Here is a 23,393-nt window from a genome sequence, read left to right on the forward strand (position 1 = left end):
ATGACTCTTCACTAGATTTCTTCAACTCTGGGGAGTCCCTCTTGAAATGCCCCTTCTGATTGCATTTGTAGCACTTCGTTATTATTTTCTTACATTCTCTAGACTTAGACTCTTCCTCTGCCTACCACCATAATCCTTGTCTTGTGTCCTTCCACATTCATGTTTCCCTTTCAAATGCAGACCATCGCCTTTCGAACTACCCATTGCATTTTGTCTCTGTTGAGAGAGAGACATAAGTACAACCTGTATTGCTTCCAAATTGATTAAGTCTTTCCATGTACGTTAAATTTGTCACCAAATGTTCATAAGAAAAAGGCAAAGAACACAACACAATACATGTTTTATCCTCGTCCTCAATCTTCATGTCCAACCTTGTGAGATCACTGCTGATAATTTGATTGAAGGCATTCACATGCTATTGGAAATCCAAACTCTCTTGCATTTTCAGCCCGTACAATTTTTGCTTCAAATACAATTTGTTCATCAGCAATTTTGACATGTATTAACTCTCCAATTTCTTCCATAACACCCCCAGAGACGTCAACTTCGTCACGTGATAGAGGACCTCGTCTACTAAATACAAGCGTATGGTTGCCGCAACCCTCTCTTGCAACTCCTCCCAATCCAAATCCTCCATTTTCTCAAGCTTTGAGTCGACCTTTAGAAGACCTTGTTGTGTCAACAAGTCCTTAACTCGCCTATGCCACAATCCAAAATTCTCAATTCTATCCAACTTCCCCACTCCAGATTTGGCCCCAGTTATGCGCCATCTGATACTAGTTGTTAGCACTAGTGACCAGAATTCTAAAAGGGATGAAAGAAATCACACACACACGCAAACACAAGAGATTTAACGAGGTTCAGCAAGTGTGCTTATGTTCTCAGAAATAAGGAACTTCTTTTTCTTATTCGTAAACAATGAAGTTACATCAGGATATATATAATATACGTGTATTGCATACATTATCTTTAGGTGTGTATTACAATCATCTGTAATCCACATACAATATTACGCATTCTGCGAGAACTTTATCTCTGTATCCCCAACCTGGTAACCCAACAACAAATTACCCTTATAACTCCAAACTGCCCATGAGTCATGCACAACAAAAAGAAAAAATAAAATAAAATATATATATATATATATATATATTTGGCACATATGAATCACATACATCACACTACATACAAGATTACAACAATTTTACACCTATTTGGAGAGATCTTAGTGGAACCAACTCCAGCGGTAATAACGACAAACTGAATTACTGTTCAAAAGATTTTAAAAAAATGTGATTTTTCATATCGTTAAGGAATATGCTTTTCTCGTGTGCTCGTGTTCCAATTTTGTCAAGTAAAAACATGAAAAATTTACGGTGTGCCAAGCTCAAATAAATTCCGACCCACCACTAAGGTGAAATTATAGTTTCGGCCCCGGACTAAACAAAATAAATTCCTAGCTCATAACTCGTACCCATCATTTAATATTTGCATCAAAAGCTAAATGAATAATTCCTCAAATTAAACTAATCACTTGTAGGGTAAAATACATTTTATTTTTATTTTTATAAATATTTGAATGTGACTAAATTTGATTTTAGTCCTTTAATTTTTTTTTTTTTAGTTTTGGTATTTAAGCAACCCCGTACCCACAACTAAAAAAGATCTGTTGCTACAACTTCCTTGGTTTATGATTGTGCTGCGCACTGTGGAAGTAAAATTATCCGCATTACACAGGTACATTTAACTAAGCATATTTTGATGCGTTGACTACGAAACTGTCTACATATGGCCGAAACGAAACCGAGTTTGACGATGATGTCGTTCAATGAGAGCTTCAAAGGTCCTTTTGTCCCGTAATTTGTCTCACTGTTGCCAAAATGTGTAACCAAAACGGGCTAATAATAGCAGCATGTTCTGAGACGTTCCTCTGTAATCGCTAGGATCGTCATGCCTGGGACAAGACTCCTGTTTCAAGTATGTCATTTCTTTATCTGTTTCGATTAGCCATTGAGATCGACATTGGGACATGAGCTTTAGTGATGAGATTTTGGCAATCTCATGCCAAAGTTACTAGACCTAATATGAGCATCATTTGGTTTGGATGGAATGTGTGAGGACAAATTTCCACCTTCAGACAGCTAAGAGAACGAACAAGGTTCAGCAAAACAATTAGAGTCGCAAGTTTAGCTTAACCTCGTCACCGCATTATTACTGTTCCAGCAAAACAATCAGGGTTTAGAGATTGAATAAGAGTTTTAACCTCGTCAACGCATTATTATTGTCTCTTACTAAAGTACGAATTCAGTCTATTCCAAATTCTCAATTATTAACCCAACTTCTTAAAAAAAAAAATATTGGGTACTTAATATATTAAATAAGTGATCAAGGTAGGGCAACTTCTGAAAATTCTAGCATATCGAAAATAATTCATAGATGGCCCACAATAATTACAATCTAACACATGTCTACGGATGCTCTTGAAACCATCTTTAAATTGCAAATACCATTCTGATACAAGAATAGATGCATTACAAAGCTAACAACACCAACCAACTTTCACCAAACCAGCACTTAAAAACAACAGTGGCCAACATATATATTTTCACCAATCACATGAAAGAGTCCTTCAAATTGCAGAGATGTCCAATAACTCAAGTCACCCACCACATATAACAATATAATAAGAACACCAATAAAATGTGAAGGAAACTCGGATCATTTCATGATGAAATTGTGCATAACTTCATCTCAGGGCATGGAACTTCAACTTCAAATCTTAGATCTTATCAAGCTTTTCAGCCTTGACAACTGGGTTTGCTTTAGCTATAGCATCTTGAGCGGCAGTGCGGTAATCAAATGGGCAATTATGCTTGTCTGAGTAGCGATGTACAGCACAAAAAAGGTCACCACATCGACAATTAAACCCTGTCAAACCAACTCGCTTGTTGCAGCTGCTGCAACGTTTTGGTCCATCCTTCGGCTTTGCCTCAACACTCCCCTCTGGACCTGAACCAAATAAAGGTTGCACAGAGACAGTTTTAGGCTCTACTGGAATAACTGGGATATCAATATTAGCAGCAGCAGCAACAACAGGTTCCTTTTCAGTGCTGCTTGATGACCCATTCATAATATTCCCAATGGATGATGCTGCAAGCTTGGCCTGCTCCTGTTTCAGCAATATGTCTTTGTGGCATTTAGAACACATGTTCATGGTAGCTGCACTTCCAAAAAACCCACAGTTGTTGATGCACAATATAGGACCTTCAGGAGGAGCTTGGCACCCAGTCTTGTCATGGTCCATTTTTTTACAACTTACCTGCACAAACGATATTCAAATATAGAACATCTAACATCACGTCATCACTAATTTTAAAAAAACCCAATAACTAACTATGATTATAGTCCAATTTATGTAAGGCAACAGGATAGCACCCTTTTCCCAATGCAACATATTGATGAAACAAGCTTTTGAGCAGACCCATGCAATTAAACAAGAAATGACAGAGAGATGGTGCATTGCTCCTCTTTATGAATATGCCAAGTTGCAAAAACAGAAACCCAAATTTTCAAAATGTAGTTGCACCCAAAGAAAAAACTCAGCCCTTAAAAATGGCCAAAAGACTTAAGACTCATGAGCATGTCAACTTCACAAGAACAAACTGAAAAAGTAAATCACAAGCCAGGTAGCAATGTTGTGAAACATTATTTGACTAGGACCTTTCAGAATCTTGCACAAAATGCCTTCCTAAACCTAAAAAAGAGCAATTTATAACAATCCAACCACCTTATCCCCTGGCCATAAAAGAAAAAGTTACAGCACTGATTCAATTTTAAGCAATTAGGGATTGCACATTGACATTAGATGCAGTGGTAAAAGTCTTACTGCAAATCCATTCCAATTGACAGTGTAAAAGATATCAATGAATATTATCAGATTTAATCACAAATATAAAGTCACTTAACTCCTTGTTAAAAGATAGTCAGCTAGCCCTGTTTTTAGTGTTATTATAGATTTCATTCCACATGCATACATGACCCCTCAGTTCAACTAGTGTCCAATACCTGCACAGTTGATGCAATAAACCACTAACCTTCCCAGACAATAATAATACAATTAAAAGTCACCACATCCTTTATCTATATTTTCCAGAAAAGAATATGAATTATATTGACTAACATAAAAACCTTTTACCTCAAAACTAACCATCACAACAAAAATTGAAACATTTAACAACAAAATTTCAGGAAATTATGAAAATATTGAACCTCACATCACCTACCTATTGGCTAACAACAAAAAACTTTGACCAAAAACTTCATAAACATAAAAAGAGAAACAGGACAACAAATGCCAAAAGCATTTAAAAGCCTCAATTATTAGGAACAAACAAGTACAGAGGCCATAGCCGGGACAGTAATACACACCAATCATACAATATGAGCAAAATTCAAACACCCTACTATTGACTCTCATCACTGAAAGTTTCATTAAATTGAATGAAAATTCAATAAAAACATCGCCATGGCATGTGAGGGGAAAAAAGACCCTACGTCTCTATTCGCGGTCCGTATCTGCAAAACACAACCAACTATTTCCACCAAACTACAACTCAAATTCCTTCACACAATAAAATACAATTAAAACGAGACGATATCAATACGAACGAATCGACACAGAGACACGTCGGCGAAGTGAAAATTGCGAGAGAAATAACGATAATCTAACCTGTTGGGCAGAGGAAGAATTTTTTTTTACAAAAGAATCTGGGAAACGAAACCTTGTCGTGGATCTAACAAGCTCGGAATCGCATCGGAATTGAATCCTGGATTCACCGAAAAAGAAGAAAACGAGAAAGAATGATCAATGAATAAACGAAAACGATAGCGGTTAAAAGAGGAAAGCAAGAATTGAGAAGGGGAAAAGGGTAACGGAACCCTAACCCTAGTGGAATTGGGATCGAGTCGAGGAGAGAGAAATCAAAGCCGAAAGAAAGAGAAGGATGCGTCGTTTGTATGTGTCAGTGTTTGGTATTTAAAAGGGCCTTTTGTTGCTTCACTTTCTCTCTCTGTATGTACCAACGAACTCCGTTTACTGAGAATTGAGGCGACGTGGGGAGTTACTATTGGGTGCGCGTGTTACTCTGACATTCCCTATTTTGTCCCTTTCTCATTTACTATTAACGCTTTTGCCAGCTTCCCAATACTTAATTTAACCTGTGTTTCAGGGGAGTAATGCTAATAGGGATTCTTAAATCCTTTTTTTTGTTCCCTGTCGATATTTTTGGTATAAAATAATCTCATAAAAATAATGATTAATGAATCATATAAAATGTGTATTTCTTTTTAATTTATTTTATTTTATATCCAAAATCAAAATTCAAACTTTAAATTAAAAGATATAATCCATTATTACTTATATTAATGGTTCATAAACATATTCAATTCAACAAGAATAAGAAAAATTATCTAAAAAACTGAAATTTCAATATATAGAGACTCAAATTGATAAAAAAAATTAAAATTAAAATTTTTATTGTGTTATATTTAATTTTGAATTTGATGTTTCAATCTACTTCAAATATATATATATATATATATATATATTTATAAATTTATAATATCACTTAATGTTTGTATTATTTTTTCTTATATGTTTGTAAAATTATTAGATAACTTATATCAATTTATAAAAGAAAAATAGTTAATTAAAGATAACTCTTTTTGTAAAATAATTAAAGATAATTTTATCATTAACTATTCAAGTTAAGATGCATAACTACATTTATCAAGTTGTGTAACTTTATTTTTTTAAATAGTATATGTTTTAAAAGTTAATCATTAATTTATTAGTTATATAATGACATATAAATGAAATATTTGATATATTTTTTATTATATTTATTATATATTTTATTATTTATTTAATATTTTCTTAAAAAAATATAAAGTAAAATATAGAAGAAAAAAACTCATCCAATTCACAACGGTTTAAATTGGATTGAATCATATTAAATTAAAATTTTAAATCAAACTGATTAGATGATAAATTAATAATTTTTTCCTTAATTAAAACTGATCCAATCTGATTTATGAGCACCTTTAATGTTTTTTTTTTTAATAAGGCAAAACTGATACTATATTAAAGTGGATTTGGCATGCACAAGTTGTACCTGACAGAAAAACCATGCATCCATGATTACAATAAAAATATATTAAGCATAAACCCACCCTTTCCTATAATAGAAAGGTAACCATAGTGCAGTTTCAGCACTTGTGGCCTGCCCGCAGCCATTCTGCAGCAACGAAACCATAAATCCTGTAGCTGCAAGATTGCATTCAAAAATCCACAATGCACTTACACTACACCATTACATTTCAAGTCAGCTACCTAAACCAGAAATCTTCATTTTAATTTCCTCTATTACCATTCATACATGCCAGAGGGTTATTGATCCAAGAAGACAGTGGATAAATGAATCCTTTGGTACGAAACCGCATCAACTTCCATGACAGCAACTGCACATATTCCATAATTTCCAGAACAATTAAAAACTTTTCTTGGAGCACCTCTAATGTTAACTAGGGTCCTTAGGCAGTAGTTAATAAAATTAAAATATTTGTTATTGAAAGTGTTTTTTGCATGACAGCGTTATTAACATATTTTTAATATATTCTTTACATGAGTTTCAATAATAAAAAAATTGTTTTGAATTTTTTAATTAAAAACACTCCTTAGCAAGATTTTTGAGAAAATAAGCAATACACTCTAAGTGTAAAGTGTGTTATCTAACAAAATATATATATATATATATATATATAATCATTACACTCATTAGTATTCTCTTGCCGTAAATAATCAAGATTTGTTTTTAGGTATAATGACAACAATAACAAAGTTGCCATTAAAAAAAAACAATAACAAAGTTAGAACCTTAAAACTTTATACAAATTATTTTTAGTTATACACATGTAATTTTTAGTTATTTAATATTTTTATCATTGAACGAGTAGAGCAATCAGTAGTTTGGTATAAGATTCTTTAAACTTAAACCAATAATTTAGAAATTGAATTTTAAGTATCCAAATGGGCTATGTTTGGATTTTTTTTTTTTTTTTGAGGTATGGATTAAAGTTTGAAAAGTAAATTGCCTGTATACTTAAGGCTAGTTTATTAACAGTACCGTTTCATATTATAAATTAATGTTGGATTTTTTTTATTAACATTATTCAATTATTAGGTTAATACTACGTACATCATTAAATGATATTAATCATAAAACTTATGATGAATATTTACCATTTAGATTTATGGTGTGAGTGAGTTTACGGTGTTTAGGTTATTATACCTTTATTTGGTAAAAAAAAATCTCATACCTTTACCAAATGAGAAGCTTATACTGTTATCAAGAAGTTAACAGAAAAAAATTGTTCCATTAGACAGTTTGGTAATACATATATAATAAAGAGATGTCAATATACACTCTTTTGAATACACTATTTATTATTAACTAAAGTTTATTGAAAATTAATATATTTTCTGAGTCTCACTTTTTAGTTAATGTTTCTTTTTTTGATTTTATAATTTTTAATAAATTTTAATAAATTATGATGTGTTAAAAAATGTATTGTTTACATTTCTCTATAATATATAATATTTTCTCTTCTTCTTGTTGCCTGTGAATTTGTTTCGAGGTAGAAAGCGTGGATTTGAATTCCTTTTTACATGTATACACTTTTAAATTCCATTTAATTATTTTGTGGTTTTACAATTATAAGTGCATGTTGTGATTGTTATGTGTTAGAATAATGTTGAAATTTTTAGATGTTATTTTTTTTTTTATCATCATGACATTGGTATAAAATTTTTACTAATGATTAATTTCTATAAAAAAAAACAAATTAATCCTCTTTAATGGGAGTTGGATTTTGTTTGTAAAAACTTTTCACATTTTTTTTACAAAACACTTGTATTCAACAAAATAATATTTCGTCTGTGTTAAAATATTAACCCACTTGGGTTAGCATAGTGGTGAGGGTTGTGATAGATGCATGAGAACTTGTTTGATTATCATTGTCGCTATTATACACACAAACAAATATGTGTTAAAATATTTTTCTTAAAAATATTTAAGTTGTAAAAATAAATAAGCTACATTACTTTGTCAGCTCCCCTGTTTATAAAATGTAAAGGATAAGGGAGAAGAAAAAAAAAGGAACAGAAAATTTATATTTGTTTGTCTTAACAGATACTACATTTAGTTAGTACACCATAAAAATTCCATTACCAAATAGAATAAAAAAAAAAGTTTCTAATTGTTAATGCATTCTTTTACCAAGGCCTTTTCAGACCTTAATCAAATATTGTTTTGTCTTTGCCTCTCCAGGCAATTTTCGCAAAGATTATTTCTTACCAAGCATATTCAGGCTCTTAGTAAATCACGAAGAAATGTGTACAAGAGGTGATAACATTTATTGTCCTACAAGCTTGATAAAAAATGAAATAACCTACGAATGCTAGGAGAATATTCTATGTTTTATGGAGGATGTTTTAAATCATAGAAGTTATTTCCAACTTATTATGTTGCATCATTATTCTGTGTAGCATGTTCTTCTCTCGAGCCTTTTATAAGGAGCTTTGAAATATACCTGTTGGAGCACTCCTTCATGTTTGATGCAAAAAACGTAAAGTTGATAAAATAAAACATTCTACTAATTTACTTTGTATGTTATATGTCATATGGTAGGTGGATACTTTTTCCCTTTTTCTGATTTAAGTACGTTGTCTCCACTTTTAAGAAGTATTTTCTTTCACTTTTTTGCTTCATTAAAATTTTGACTTAAATATGGATCTAATAAATGTTTGATTTTTGTTTTGAGTTTTTAAATTATTCTTTGTTGCATTGAATCTATGATATATCAAAATTTTTATTTTAAAGCATATATTTTTAAGGTAGAGGTAAGTAGTCTTTCAATTTCGTATTGTTTTTACCAAAGAAAAATCTCAAAGTCTTCATAAACAAATTTCATATATTAAGTGAATAATTCATCTGTTAGAACAAATCTCTTTTAACCTGTGATATTACAAACTACAAAGAAACACAGGTTATTAATAAAATGCGGAAATTACAGATCAAAACATACCTCCAGCCATTGCTATGAAGAGTTTCTTGTTTTGGTTCTTCCAAGCTCTCTCTCTTCCACTCTCTAGATGGTGTATAAGACTGAATTCGAAGGGATGAGCTCAGGGACCAAATTCATGTGCTTATATAGGCATTCTACCATCAAGAATGCATTTATCAGCCATTACCACTCATTATTGGCTGTTACAATTCTTTATTGACCATTATCATCCATTAACAACCATTCAAAATGGCTTTCAAAACTGATGAGCGTTACAAAATTTCAAAATGTTATGACCATGAATTATTACATTCTCCCACTTGGTCCAAACATTTTGACTTAATGCTCAATCTTCTTAAGAAATGAATATATGAATCATAGTGATAGTTCCTCTTATAACGAGTAATATCATCTATGTATTACAATATACTCAATTTCCCAAGCAGTATACTTAAAGTGGTAATAAAACTTCATGAATAAACCCAATGTTTATTCTTGGTCCAAAACATAATTTTTCTCAAATAAATCAATGTGCACCAAAATATGAGAAAATATCATAATATAAAAGTTTCAATTTTTACATATATGTATACAATCATAAATTGGAACCAAGTCCCATTCTTTCTACATGATCCTTAAATTTAAACGGTGGCATGCCTTTAGTTAAAGGATCAGCGATCATCAACTCAGTGCTTATATGCTCAATGACCACTTTCTTGTCTTTTACTCTTTCTCTAATGGCTAAGTACTTAATGTCGATGTGCTTACTTCGACTTCCACTTTTGTTATTCTTAGCCATAAAGACAGCAGCTGAGTTATCGCAAAAAATTCTTAAAGGCCTTGAAATAGTATCAATTATCTTCAGCCCAGAAATGAAACTTTTAAGCCATACACCATGTGATGTAGCCTCAAAACAAGAGACAAACTCAGCTTCCATGGTAGAAGTAGCAGTCAAAGACTGCTTAACACTCCTCCATGAAATAGCTCCACCAGCCATCATGAAAATGTACCCAGATGTTGATCTACGAGAGTCAACACAACCAGCAAAGTCTGAGTCTGAATAACCAATCGCATCTAGATTGTCTGTCTGTCTATACATAAGCATGTAATCTTTGGTCCCTTGAAGGTACCTCAACACTTTCTTAGCAGCTCTCCAGTGGTCAATACCTGGATTACTCTGATATCTTCCTAACATTCCAACTGCAAAAGCAATGTCAGGCCTTGTGCATACTTGAGTATACATGAGGCTTCCAACAACTGAAGCATAAGGAATGTTTTTCATTTGTTCCCTCTCAAAGTCATTCTTTGGACATTGGTTCAAATTAAACCTATCACCCTTCACAATGGGAGCAACACTTGGTGAACAATCTTTCATCCGAAATCTCTCTAGAATTTTGTTAATATAGGTTTCCTGTGATAGACCCAAAATACCTCGAGATCTATCTCTATGAATCTTAATGCCGATGACATAAGATGCATCACCCATATCCTTCATGTCAAAATTCTTAGAGAGAAATTGTTTCACCTCATGTAGCAAACCCCGATCATTGGCTGCAAGTAAAATATCATCTACATATAAAACAAGAAAGCATATTTTACTCCCACTAACCTTGTGGTATATGCATTGATCCATGGGGTTTTCATCAAAACCAAATGAAGAAATTATCCCATGAAACTTAAGGTACCACTGACGGGAAGCTTGTTTTAAACCATATATAGATTTATTAAGCTTGCAAACCAAATGCTCACCACTATTAGAGGAGAAACCTTCAGGTTGTTTCATATAAACCTCCTCCTCTAAATCACCATTAAGAAAAGCTGTTTTCACATCCATTTGTTGCAACTCAAGGTCAAAATGAGCAACTAATGCCAAGATTATACGAAGAGAATCTTTCTTAGATACTGGAGAAAAAGTCTCTTTATAATCTATTCCTTCCTTTTGAGTAAATCCCTTAGCAACAAGTCTTGCCTTGTATCTCTCAATGTTGCCTAATGAATCCTTTTTGGTCTTAAAGACCCATTTACATCCAATGGCCTTCGCCCCATTAGGCAACTCTACAAGGTTCCAAACTTTGTTACTCTGCATGGAACTCATCTCATCCTTCATGGCATCATACCATAAATTTGACTCTTTACAACTCATGGCTTGATCAAAAGTTTCAGGATCATTTTCAGCTCCAATATTATAGTCAGATTCTTGCAAATATACAATATAATCACTAGGAATAGCTGATTTTCTTACTCTAGTAGACCTCCTTAATGTTGCATCAACATTTTCTTGGGGATCATGTTGTTCAACTGGTTGTTCATCATTTTCATGAATTTGATGATCAACTTGATCTACTGGATTATCAACAACAGTTTGTGGAATGCCAATCATGTGTTGTTCATCATCCCTTTGAACTTGAGGGGTATGAATTACAACCAATCTTTCATTTGACGTGGAAGGTTGAGATTCTATATAATCAATTTCAGAACCTAAGTCCCTCAATTGATCACTCCCACTGATCAAATCATTTTCAATAAATTTGGCATTTCTTGATTCCACAATCCTAGTAATATGATGTGGACAATAAAACCTATAACCTTTAGACCTTTCGGCATATCCAATGAAATACCCACTAATGGTCCTCGGGTCAAGTTTCTTCTCTTGTGGGTTATATATTCTCACCTCAGACGGACAACCCCAAACGCGCATATGTTTCAAACTCGGTTTCCAACCTTTAAATAACTCAAAAGGTGTCTTTGGGACAGCCTTGGTTGGAACACGATTTAATATATACGCTGCCATCTTTAGTGCTTCAGCCCACAAGGATTTAGGAAGATTGGAGTTGCTAAGCATACTCCGCACCATGTCCAATAATGTTCGGTTCCTTCTTTCTGCCACACCATTCTGATTCGGAGAACCAGGCATAGTGTATTGGGCAACAATCCCATGTTCTTGAAGGAACTTTGCAAAGGGACCAGGTGCTTGTCCATTCTCAGTATACCTGCCATAGTATTCTCCACCTCTATCTGATCTCACTATTTTTATTTGCTTGCCACATTGGTTCTCAACTTCAGCCTTAAAGACTTTGAAGGCATCCAATGCTTCGTATTTGTTATGAAGCAAATAAACATTCATATATCGTGAATAATCATCTATAAAGGTGATAAAATATTTCTGACCATGTGCATCCATATCTGGACAACAAATATCAGTATGAATTATTTCTAATATGCTTGAACTCCTATTAGCACCTTTCTTAGACATGTTGGTCTGCTTACCCTTAATGCAGTCCATACAAGTCTTAAAGTCAGCAAAATCTAGAGTATTGAGTACCCCATCTTTCACTAACCTTTTAATCCTCTCAATGGAGATATGTCCTAATCTCCGGTGCCATAACATAGAGGAATTCTCATTAATATTACACCTTTTAATACCAGTTTGAACATGCATAGAACTATAAGTGGCATTATTTTGTAAACCAAGAAGATAAAGATCATCAGACAATATACCATTCCCAACACATTCAGAATTATAAAATAACTCAAATGATGTGTCTTTGAAATTAAAGGAATATCCAAACGGTACAAGCCTTGAAATAGAAATCAAGTTTCGGGAAAAACTTGGTACATAAAAAGTCCTTTCTAATTTTAAAATAAAGCCACTACTTAAAGTCAAAATGCAAGTTCCAATGGCCTCCACATGTGAGCCTAGCTTATTGCCTGATAAAATGCTTTGCTCACTTCCCACTGGTTTCCTTAGGTTTTGCATACCCTGTAAAGAATTTGCAATATGAATAGTAGATCCAGAATCAATCCACCAGGTGTTAATATTAACACTAACCATATTAGATTCATAACATACTAATGAGATTGATTTACCTTTCTTCTCAAGCCATTTCTGGAATCCGGGGCAATTCTTTTTCATGTGTCTCTTCTTCTTGCAAAAGAAACACTTTGCCACCTTCTTAATATCAGCTTGAGGTGGTATTTTACCATTCCCCTTCTGATAAGCTTGAGACTTAATTGCTTTGTTCTTCCCATAAGCAGTAGTCAGTAGTGCACTCTCACCCATCTCCATTACAAGCCTTTCTTCTTCCTGAACACACATGGTCATTAATTCATTGATAGACCATTTATCTTTATGTGTGTTGTAGGAAATCTTAAATGGCCCATATTCATGCGGAAGGGTGTTCAAAATGAAATGCACTAGGAAGGACTCAGACATATCAACCTCTAGTTTCTTAAGTTGAGCTGAAATATCTCGCATTTTCATGATGTACTCACGCACACCTTTCACACTGGTGAGCCGAAGAGAAGAAAACTTCATGATCAAGGTGCTTGCTAAAGTCTTATCTGAAGTGATGAACTGGTCATCAATGGCCTTAAGCAAGTCTCGGACCTTTTCATGCTGGTCAACAGAACCACGTATCCCAGCCGAGATTTTAGTCTTAATGAACATCACGCTGAGCCGGTTGGATCGTTCCCACCGCTCATATAGCGCAACGTCAGCTGGGCTACTTTCATTTGTGATTGCAGGTGGTTCGTCTTTCCTTATAGCATAATCTATGTCCATCCACCCCAATTGTAAAAGAATTCTCTCCTTCCATATCTTATAGTTATCTCCTTTGAGTTCGGGAACATCACATTGAATATCAGAAAAATTAATAGTTTGAGAAGCTGCAAAATTCAAAGGCTTATGTCAAAATTTGAGGCATACTAATCTTAATTGTATCTTTTACCAATGTAAACATACCATAAAATTGAATCTTGTGACATAAAAATTGCCTGTGGGCTAAATTTTTAATTCAATAAGAAACAATTAAACCTTATGATGGAATAATCAAATAATTTGCTTAATATTCATGCTTTACGGGTACAATATGAAAATAATTTAATTTCTATCGTAAATTTTTACTTTATGATAAAATCGACAAATTATCCATACATCATGATGCCTGTGGGTAAATCATGAAAAATAATACGTCATTTTATCCCAATTAATTATACAGATATAATAAAAATTCTTGTGAGATAAAATTCATTATATAAGTATAATTAATTACAATATTATGTCTAATTCCTTATATGATCTTTAACCAACTTAATATATAATTTTAATCAAATATAGATGCTGTGGCTAATCCATAATTAATCAAAATCATAAAGATCACTTAGACATAAAAATTTATTATATGAGAATAAATAGTATTTTGCATTTCAAAATCAAGATACAATATAATTATGAATAAGATTCTCATATAATTTTATAATTGAAATATAATATTATGCATTTGATTTCATATATATATGCATAGAATAAAATGTTCTAGAATATATTCATGCATAAATTAAATCAAAATTCAAAAAACTGTAAAGCACAATGTGTATATAACGTATTAAAAACGACAACATATCAGAAAAGCCTTATTGGTTTAGTGGTCTGCACATACATTAGTGTTCTCGAAATCAAGGGTTCGATACCCAGCTAGCACAAAACGTAGGAGTTTTTGTCTTTTTTTTTTTTTTTTTAAAACACTGTTCATCATCTTCAACCTTTAGCGGGTCAAACCCGACCCATACGCAGACCCGTTCGTTTTTCATTCATTCGGACACCATTTTTCACGATTCAAAAGCCAAAATTAAGGAAATCAAACGAAATACATATTTCTAATTTTATTTTTTAAGAAACAAGGCCCTTCATACCATAAACAAAATCAAATCGGAAAATACCGAAAAACGAAAATGGACAAGGCAGAGGCAATTCTTGCTCTGATACCAAATGTTAGAACAAATCTCTTTTAACCTGTGATATTACAAACTACAAAGAAACACAGGTTATTAATAAAATGCGGAAATTACAGATCAAAACATACCTCCAGCCATTGCTATGAAGAGTTTCTTGTTTTGGTTCTTCCAAGCTCTCTCTCTTCCACTCTCTAGATGGTGTATAAGACTGAATTCGAAGGGATGAGCTCAGGGACCAAATTCATGTGCTTATATAGGCATTCTACCATCAAGAATGCATTTATCAGCCATTACCACTCATTATTGGCTGTTACAATTCTTTATTGGCCATTATCATCCATTAACAACCATTCAAAATGGCTTTCAAAACTGATGAGCGTTACAAAATTTCAAAATGTTATGACCATGAATTATTACATCATCTTCATACAATCGAATCTTTGTAAGGTGAATATAAGAAAGTTCTTTAATAGATACTCTTTGTAACCTTTTGTATTTGATATATTGTTAACCTACTAGAAAGAATAATACATATAAGGATTAGTCTTTATCGCTCATATATAGGTTTTATTTGGATAAGTTTTTTCACAAACAGTTATAAAAAGAAAATAAAAAACAAAAATGACACATGTTGTTCCCATAAGCTAAAAATAACTTAGCCATAAGTTCAAGTTAGTTTTTTGGAATTTAGAAGTTACAATGTCTATGATTGTATGGGTGGCAATAGTGAAATCAAAGCTAATAGTAATAAAATGATAATCAGAATGATACAAATGATAGTGGTGGTGAAACACTATCAATATGAGTAATAATACGAAAAATCATTGTGAAATTTAAGAAGAATTTGTTTTTTAAAACTAAAATTCAAATTAATAATTTTTTTTAATTTGATGGAAAAATATTTTAAAATTGTGTTAAAAATTATATTAACTTCATTTTCACTAAATAATTTTTAGATACTTAACTTTTTTATTTTTACTCAATATAAAACTTTACTTCACAGTAATACTCCAATAAACTTCGGAACTTGGCTTTTTGGCTTTTGGTGGTGGGGGAGACTTTTGGCTGCAATATAATCCTAAGGATTGAAGACGATGTTCTGTGGTACTATATTGATATATCGATCTGTTGTTACGACTTACGAGTACGGCTTGAGATTGGGAAAGTTGTGCTGTGCACATTCATTTCCAGCCTATTATTCAAATCTTAAACTTTTTTATGAAATTAAATAATTAAATATGATTGCAATACATATGTATAAAACCTACGGATGTGATACAAATAATAAGTAGTTTGAACCTTTTAAACATATGATATGTGTTCGATCACTGACTAAGTAATTATGTGCATAGAATAGTACATGTGGGAGAAGAATTTCTTCTTAATTCCAGAGGGATTAGTGACTTCCGGCTGTGGGATAATTTACTGTCAGAAAAATAAATTAATCTTTTCTTTTTAAACAAATGTATAAATTAACTTGAGCTATATCTTTTGGTTAAGAGGTAGGTTTTTTATTATTGAAAAGTTTGAAAAATTAATTTTTTAACGGTAAGAAAAAAAAAACCTAATTGTACTTGTCAGTAACAAAAATATTGTTTTGATTACTATTTTTAATAAAATAGTAATAAAAACTTAACACTACATTATCAATGAAACAAAGTAATTATTCCGATATGTTGATATCATATTTAAAAAGCAATAATCTTATCTAAAGATTTAGTTTACCGGAGCCTGCTGGGAATTGGCTAAACAGAAAGAAAAATATATTTCCATGCTTCTTCTGTTTTTTTTTTTTAAACTTTGGTTCACAACTCACACATATCTTCCATGAAAGATAATTTTATGCGAGAATAAAAAGAGACAAAACTCTCTCTGCAATTATACCTATGTGTTTAGTGAAATTTATGTTTGAGTAATATTTACATTAATAATTTATTTTTTCCCTATAGTTTTTATGCATTTTTCGAAAGTATTGAATAATATCTGACATGTTTGATTTATAATTGAAAATGTTACCGTATACTTTTCACCTAAACATATCAGAATTTGTAAAACTACTTTTCCTTTTAAACTTAATTTTATAACAGATTTTCAAACACGTTTATCAAAGTTACACATTAGTTTTCGCTGAAACATTTCAGAATTTGAAAAGAAGATGCTCAATCATTTGTCTTTCCTCTTTGTCTTTTGTTTTATGGTCAAAAGTCATATTAAAATGAAAAGTTAAATTATACGAGTAATTATATTCATCCATTCTCCTTACCAAAAAAAAAAGTATTCGTACATTCTATTTTTTTTTCTCTCTTCATTTCTTATTATATCATTTGTGTTACATTTAATATCTTTTCTCTTTCTCTGTCTTTCTCTTTCTTGATTCTTTCCACCTAAAGAAAATGAAGCGTATGTTTAGAGTTTTCGAAATTCTATAGTCATGCAAGATAAATATTCGTATAGAAATCAAACAGTGTTAAGATCTGTCACCTTGTGCTAACTTTCTCCCTTTCTCATAATTTGAAATTGGGAAAGTATGGAGTCCTAAAACAAATCATGTAGGGGGTACACCGGTGGATCTTCTTGACACTTGTCAGCATAGCCGTTTGATTTTTCACCGAAAATAAAGTATAGCCGTTTGAAGCCTGTTGTGTGAAGGGACCACAACATGACCTGTCTAGTGTGTGAGAGGGTCCTACACCAACCATTAAAATTATTCAAAGCACATAGACGTTGCCGTCTAAACTCAAATTATGTGATAGTTGATTAACTTTAAATATTAATTTTTTATCAAGTGGTGCCTATAAATTTGCAGTCTTGTTTCTCTCTAACAACACAAAAGTAGCAAAGCAATTCACTCACCCTCTTCACCACCTCTTTAAGCTCAAGCTATCTAAGAATTGTTATTACTTCTTTCTTTGCAAGTTTACATCTTTTTGTGTGTGAGAAAAATGGCATGCATTAGCAAGAGCAGAGCAATGTTCTTCTTCATGGCTTTCTTTGTGGGGCTTCTATTTGCTGCAGGGGTGAGTGCTCAGACCAGTGAGTTCCCTCAAGCGCCAGCACCAGCACCAACAATGGACGCTGGAGCTGGATTTTTGGTGACTTACTCTGGAGCATTTGTTTGCTCCTCACTGCTCCTCTCTCTTATTGCCCTTCTATGCCATTAATTCTTCATGCTGCAAGGAGTGAAACCTATCTACTCTATTCAATTTATTTTTTTCTTCCCCAGATTCTGTTCTCTTATATCTTCATTCTACTAAATGTGAGTGCTTTTGTTGATGGCATTATTATTGTTGTGTTATCTTATTAATTGAGCTCCTCTACTAAGAAAATGAGATAAATATTATATATTGTTTGAATTCTGATTTTCTGTCGTCAAGTACTTCTTATCTTATGATCTTGCATGGTGTTCTTAAAGAGTGACAAAGTGAAGTGTTTAAAGGAGAAAAAATAAGGTAAAAATTATGTTAATCAATAATTAGGACAGGAAAAATACATCAGAGCATTGAGAATGACTTCACAAACCAGTAACAGTTTTCTTGTCTGTCTGTAAAGGTGGAAAAAAGATAAGACACACATGGAATTTCAAACAAACGGACTAATGATTCGATTTGCCAAGTGGAAATGTGTATTTAGTTTGACTGAAGAATACTTGTTATCTTTTTTAGCAACGCCATTTTAAGCAGTCCCAATAAAAGCCGAAATTTTCAGATGTTATAGTAAACTTACATAGCAGATAATTGATAATGATCACAGATTCTCATAGATGATAATTATTATCATTCCTAGCAGATCGAAACACAACGTCAGTATAGCCACTGCCTAAAACCAGGTTAAGACTATAAAATTTGAAATTCTATAATCAAATGTCGGGTTGCTAATTGTCACAATTTGTTTTTTTTTAAGGAAATACCCCAACTGAACATGTTCACAACATAAATATGCACAATGAATATAATAGGAAGCTGGGAAATCTCATACCTTCCAACCATAGTAAAAAAGAACTTACCATCCTTCTAATCTTAGATAACTAAAACTATTATATAAAAACAAAGAATTTGCTTGTTGAAAACTAATGTTATAGTCTGGGGAAAAAAATCAAATGAAAACCCGGACAGAAATGCAGCCACAGGTAAGCTTTTTTCCTTTTAGTTTTTTTATTTTTGCCTTTTTTTTTTTCTAGTCATTATCTGGCTTTCTGTAAGTGAAGGAAGGGGAAGAAACACAGCTCATGTCACATTTTGGGAAAGAAAAGGCAGAGAGAGAGAGAGATGAACTGATGTAGCTCTAAATAGTGGAGAGTGGACAATAGAAAAGAGTGTAGCAGGGGCCATAGTACATCGATTAGACTATAACATCTATATCTAGGAAGCAAAGATACAGAACAGGACTAGACACTAACAAGTGGATGCAGCAACTTTAAAAAATACAAGACACCACCAAGTTACATGCAAAATCAATATAATATTAACAAAAAAAAAAACACAAATGCTAAATTAAAATACAGATAACAGTTTTTCAAAAGTTAGTATTACTCATAAGTACAATGAAATGCCATCCTTTATCTAATCATTGTGGCATCCCTTTTGTATTTGTATAGAAGTTCTGAAATGATTGAAATATATAAGTTGGAAGCATCCACAGGTATCTGAAAAGTATTTGACAGTTAACACAATGGTATCCAGCACTGATCGAACAACTATGTTCAAGTAAAAGCTCCATGTTCTCTAGCAATTACACCTTACGGGCTGTAAAATTGAAGTCAAGCCCCTTGCCCATAAATAAATTGTCACAACTAATAAACCTTACTAAGGCTAAGCTCCCAACAATCCAAATTTCTGAATTGCAAAAGATTAAAATAATCAAATTAAGTTCAACGCCCCCAACAATCTTCCGAAATTTTGCATTTTAAATAGCCAGCCAGCCATTCACATTATGATCCAAAACACTACACAAACTTCAGCTTAGTGTGCAGAATCAGATACACTTCCGAGACAACACAGTAACAAGCGAGACATGAAACCACAAATCCATTACCAGCACTAAACCATGGCAAGTCAAAGGGTACAACGTTAAACCCCATTCCAGAGCTAACATGTTACCCAAATTGTTTTCAGAGCAAAGTATAAAAGAGCTACATTATCATTCAGTTAAACATTTATTTAGAAACACATCGCACAATAATGTATTAAAACAACAAGAAACAATTGCCTCTGTTTAAAAAAATAATCAAAATTTGTCTCTCCATTATAACCCTCAGCTTTACCCGTGCTCATCCTAATTATTACTTTAAAAAAATCTCATCCTATATAGTTAAATAATCAACATCCCTCAAAAAATCATAACACTGTAATCTGTAAGTAATTTCAAAAATTGATTAATACCACGTCCGCGACCATCGATCTATGGTGTCTTTGGTCCCTCCATGGCCACGGTGGCGGTGGCGGTGGCGGTGGCGGTGGCAGTGGCAGCATCCTCAATAATCTTCTTATTCTTCTCAATAGCAGCAGCAACTTCCTTCGGCATATACTTCTCATCATGCTTGGCGAGAACCTCCGTGGCCGAAAAATAGCACTCTATCTTCCTCGCCTTCTCGGAAACGTTCTTCGCCGACACCTCCTTCCTGATCTCGTCCGTGAACGGTTTCACGAGCCCTTCCACAACAACGGAGTGCCCTTCCCTGAACAAATCCGGCAACGATCCCTCGTACCGTACCACGATGTCGGAGATGAGATCGGTGACGACGAACTCCACCTCCGGCGACGACGCCGGGTACACCACGCTGCCTTCCAGGACAAGACCGCCCAGCCGGAACCGCGCTTTTGTTGGATTGTTCGCGTATTTTTCGAGGGCTTCGGTTGGGGTGACGTAGAAGACGAGCTGGTCTTGGAAGTTGTTGAGAACGATCACGACGAAGCCGGCGAGGCCACCGAAGGTGAGCGCGTAGGTCCAGAGGCGCCGCGTCTGGAGCTGGCGCGCGCGTGCGCTGATGTCGACGGATTTCTTCGAGCGCGGCGGGGAGCGGCGCGCCGTGGAGAGGAGGCGGTGGAGGGAGAGGTGCGGCGGCGAGGGTTGGATGGGAGGGTGGTGGAGAAGGGAGGATGGGAGGAGGGAGGCGGTGCGGAGGAGATGGGATCTGAATCGCAAGGCGAGTCCCGAGGCCATTTGAATTTTCTCGGGAAAGTGGAGAAGAGAAAAGAAAATTGGTGGTTGGGGTTTAGGGTTTTGAATTATTAATTAGGCTAGGCCGCCATGGCTGAAGCCGAATGCGATGCCACTGAGAAGTTTCTGGCGCTTTTTGGATGGAGGGTTGAAAAGAACAGGAGGAGAGACCAACTAGACAAAGTCCAACAGCATTAAATTGAATTAATTTATTAAAATTAAAATTATAAAATGTTTCATGTCTTTTTTTCCAAATTAATTTATTTTTATTATTTTTTTATATCACTGTGTCTTTTCATAATGTAGTAAAATAACATTTTAAATCTGATATATCATAAAAAATATTTAGGTTATGTCAAGTATTTAATTTAAGACAATTTCATTTTTACATTGTTTTCTTTTTTTTAAGTCATCATATTTACTAAGCATTTATAGGATTTTTTTTTGTTTTTTTATTACATTATTTGTTTTATCCTATATTTTTTCACTCTAATTTGTATGAATTGTGTATCTATTTATTAGAATTTAATTAAAATATATAAACAGTATAATTTTTTTAATTATTCATCCAATATAAAATATTATGTAACTAAATTTATTAATTTTTATGATAATTATATTATAATTTATCTTAAAACTAATTTCTTATAGTTTAATTTATTAGTATTGAATATAATTTCGCTTCTTCTTTTTTCTTTACGCCTATCCTTAAATATTAAATATAAAAATAAAAAATTAAATGTCTTTTTTTATTCATAATATTTTAATGTTGTTTTTACTTTGGTATATTCATTTTTAAAAGCTTCATTTTAATCTTTTATATTTTTAAATTTTTATTTTAATATGTTAAGTTTTAAAAGTTTTATTTTGATTCTTTATATTTTCAAAATTTTCATTTTGATATTTTATATTTTTCAAAGTTTCATTTTAATCATTGTTCACAAATTAGCAAACATTAATGTTTTGTTAATTTTAAATTTTAAAATAATAACAACTAAGATCAAAGTACGGTTTAAAATTACTATGGACACATTAGACTTAAAGTTTCTCATTAATGTAGAAGCCTAATATTTTTTTATCTATGTTGGTGTTGAACAACAATGTGACTATGGAGTGACATACGGGTATTGTTTTATGGATGGAGATTATGATTAAATACATTTTAAAGATTGTGACGATTTTAATCAAAATTATTTTAAAATTTAATAAAACATTAATGTTTGCTAATAGAATAAAAAAATAATCAAAACGAAAATTTTGAAAACATAAAGATAAAAAAAGTTAAAATAAAACTTTAAAAATTTAATGTATCAAAATAAAAATTTTAAAATCATAAATATTAAAATAAAACTTAAAATAACAAATTAAAACATAAGGGAAGAAAAGTGATATTTAGCCACAGTAAAAATATAGCGTCGGAGCACCACTCACCAACTTTTGTTGAAGCAAAATGTAGACGGGGCGGAGAAAACCAAGTAAGCGAATGAAGCAGGAAAAGTGCACCAGAAAAGTTCTCCAACTTTAAGTTCGGCTGTTGGTTGGAGGGCCGCATAGAAACACTACAGGCCCAGAAAACATGGGCCTGTGACTACGAAACCTTTACGTACAACGTGGGTCGAATCTAACTTGTTTACCTGTCAAATTTTACATAAACATATTTTCTAATATTTCACATAATCAGTTTGATTAATTGTAAAACAAAAAGTTAAAGAGCACACGTTCTGATTTAATTTATTATCGAGGAGTGAGTAATATATTATTTTAACACTTTTTTTAATATTGGTTAAAATTTAATGAAACTATAAAATTAAGAGAAAAACTAATTAAATATTAAGTTGAACTCACAAAAATGACAAAATTTGTTTGGTTCCATATCATATTTAATGACCTATTTTATGATTTTATAGTTTTTAATAAAATTTAACCAATTAAAAATAAAGATTAAAGAGAATGTTAAAAAAAAAAGAATGTAACAGAGTGTATTTCTAATATTTCTCAAACATTAATAACTATGGTTAAGGACATTTAATAATGTTTTGTTAGAAGATATGTTTGATAACATTTGTTATTCATCTCCCTTCCCCAAAAAAGTTAACCTTGATTAAAAAATGAAAGAGCACAAGTTCTGATTCAATCGGAACATAATGGTGATTAAAAAATTAACGTTAGTCCACATAATTTTTGGTAGGAGTGAGTATATAGGTAGGTAGCTGCTGTGTTGTGGTGAGCGTCTAGAAGAAAGGTGAGAGAAATAACACAGAGGAGGCAAGGTGAAGTGGTGAATTAGGATGTTTAGGAGAGAAACAAAAGTACTTTTCGTGGACCAATGACGCAATTCATCTCTTTCTTAATTAATTTGAGTTGGTTGTTCCTTCCACTGT

General features: G+C 32.7%; 2 protein-coding genes across 2 annotated transcripts; both read right to left on the minus strand.

Moving 5' to 3' along the window:
* Nucleotides 1-2,391: 2,391 nt before the first annotated feature.
* On the minus strand, nucleotides 2,392-5,093 carry LOC114379878 (zinc finger A20 and AN1 domain-containing stress-associated protein 8-like). Its single transcript, XM_028338676.1, has 3 exons — nucleotides 4,945-5,093; nucleotides 4,730-4,826; nucleotides 2,392-3,319 (listed from the first exon to the last, which is right to left on the minus strand). The coding sequence occupies exon 3, from the start codon at nucleotides 3,302-3,304 to the stop codon at nucleotides 2,780-2,782; it is 525 nt and encodes a 174-aa protein (XP_028194477.1). The 5' UTR covers nucleotides 3,305-3,319; nucleotides 4,730-4,826; nucleotides 4,945-5,093; the 3' UTR covers nucleotides 2,392-2,779.
* Nucleotides 5,094-19,862: 14,769 nt separating this feature from the next.
* LOC114380516 (cytochrome c-type biogenesis protein CcmE homolog, mitochondrial-like) lies at nucleotides 19,863-21,184 on the minus strand. Its single transcript, XM_028339615.1, has one exon. It carries the CDS (start codon nucleotides 21,013-21,015, stop codon nucleotides 20,254-20,256), a length of 762 nt encoding a protein of 253 aa, XP_028195416.1. The 5' UTR covers nucleotides 21,016-21,184; the 3' UTR covers nucleotides 19,863-20,253.
* Nucleotides 21,185-23,393: the final 2,209 nt, after the last annotated feature.

This window comes from Glycine soja, chromosome 12 (assembly GCF_004193775.1).
Source record: "Glycine soja cultivar W05 chromosome 12, ASM419377v2, whole genome shotgun sequence".
Classification (NCBI taxonomy): Eukaryota; Viridiplantae; Streptophyta; class Magnoliopsida; order Fabales; family Fabaceae; genus Glycine; species Glycine soja.

Coding starts and splice junctions, on each gene's coding strand:
- LOC114379878 (XM_028338676.1), bottom strand. CDS start 3,304: ATGGACCATGACAAGACTGGGTGCCAAGCTCCTCCTGAAGGTCCTATA.
- LOC114380516 (XM_028339615.1), bottom strand. CDS start 21,015: ATGGCCTCGGGACTCGCCTTGCGATTCAGATCCCATCTCCTCCGCACC.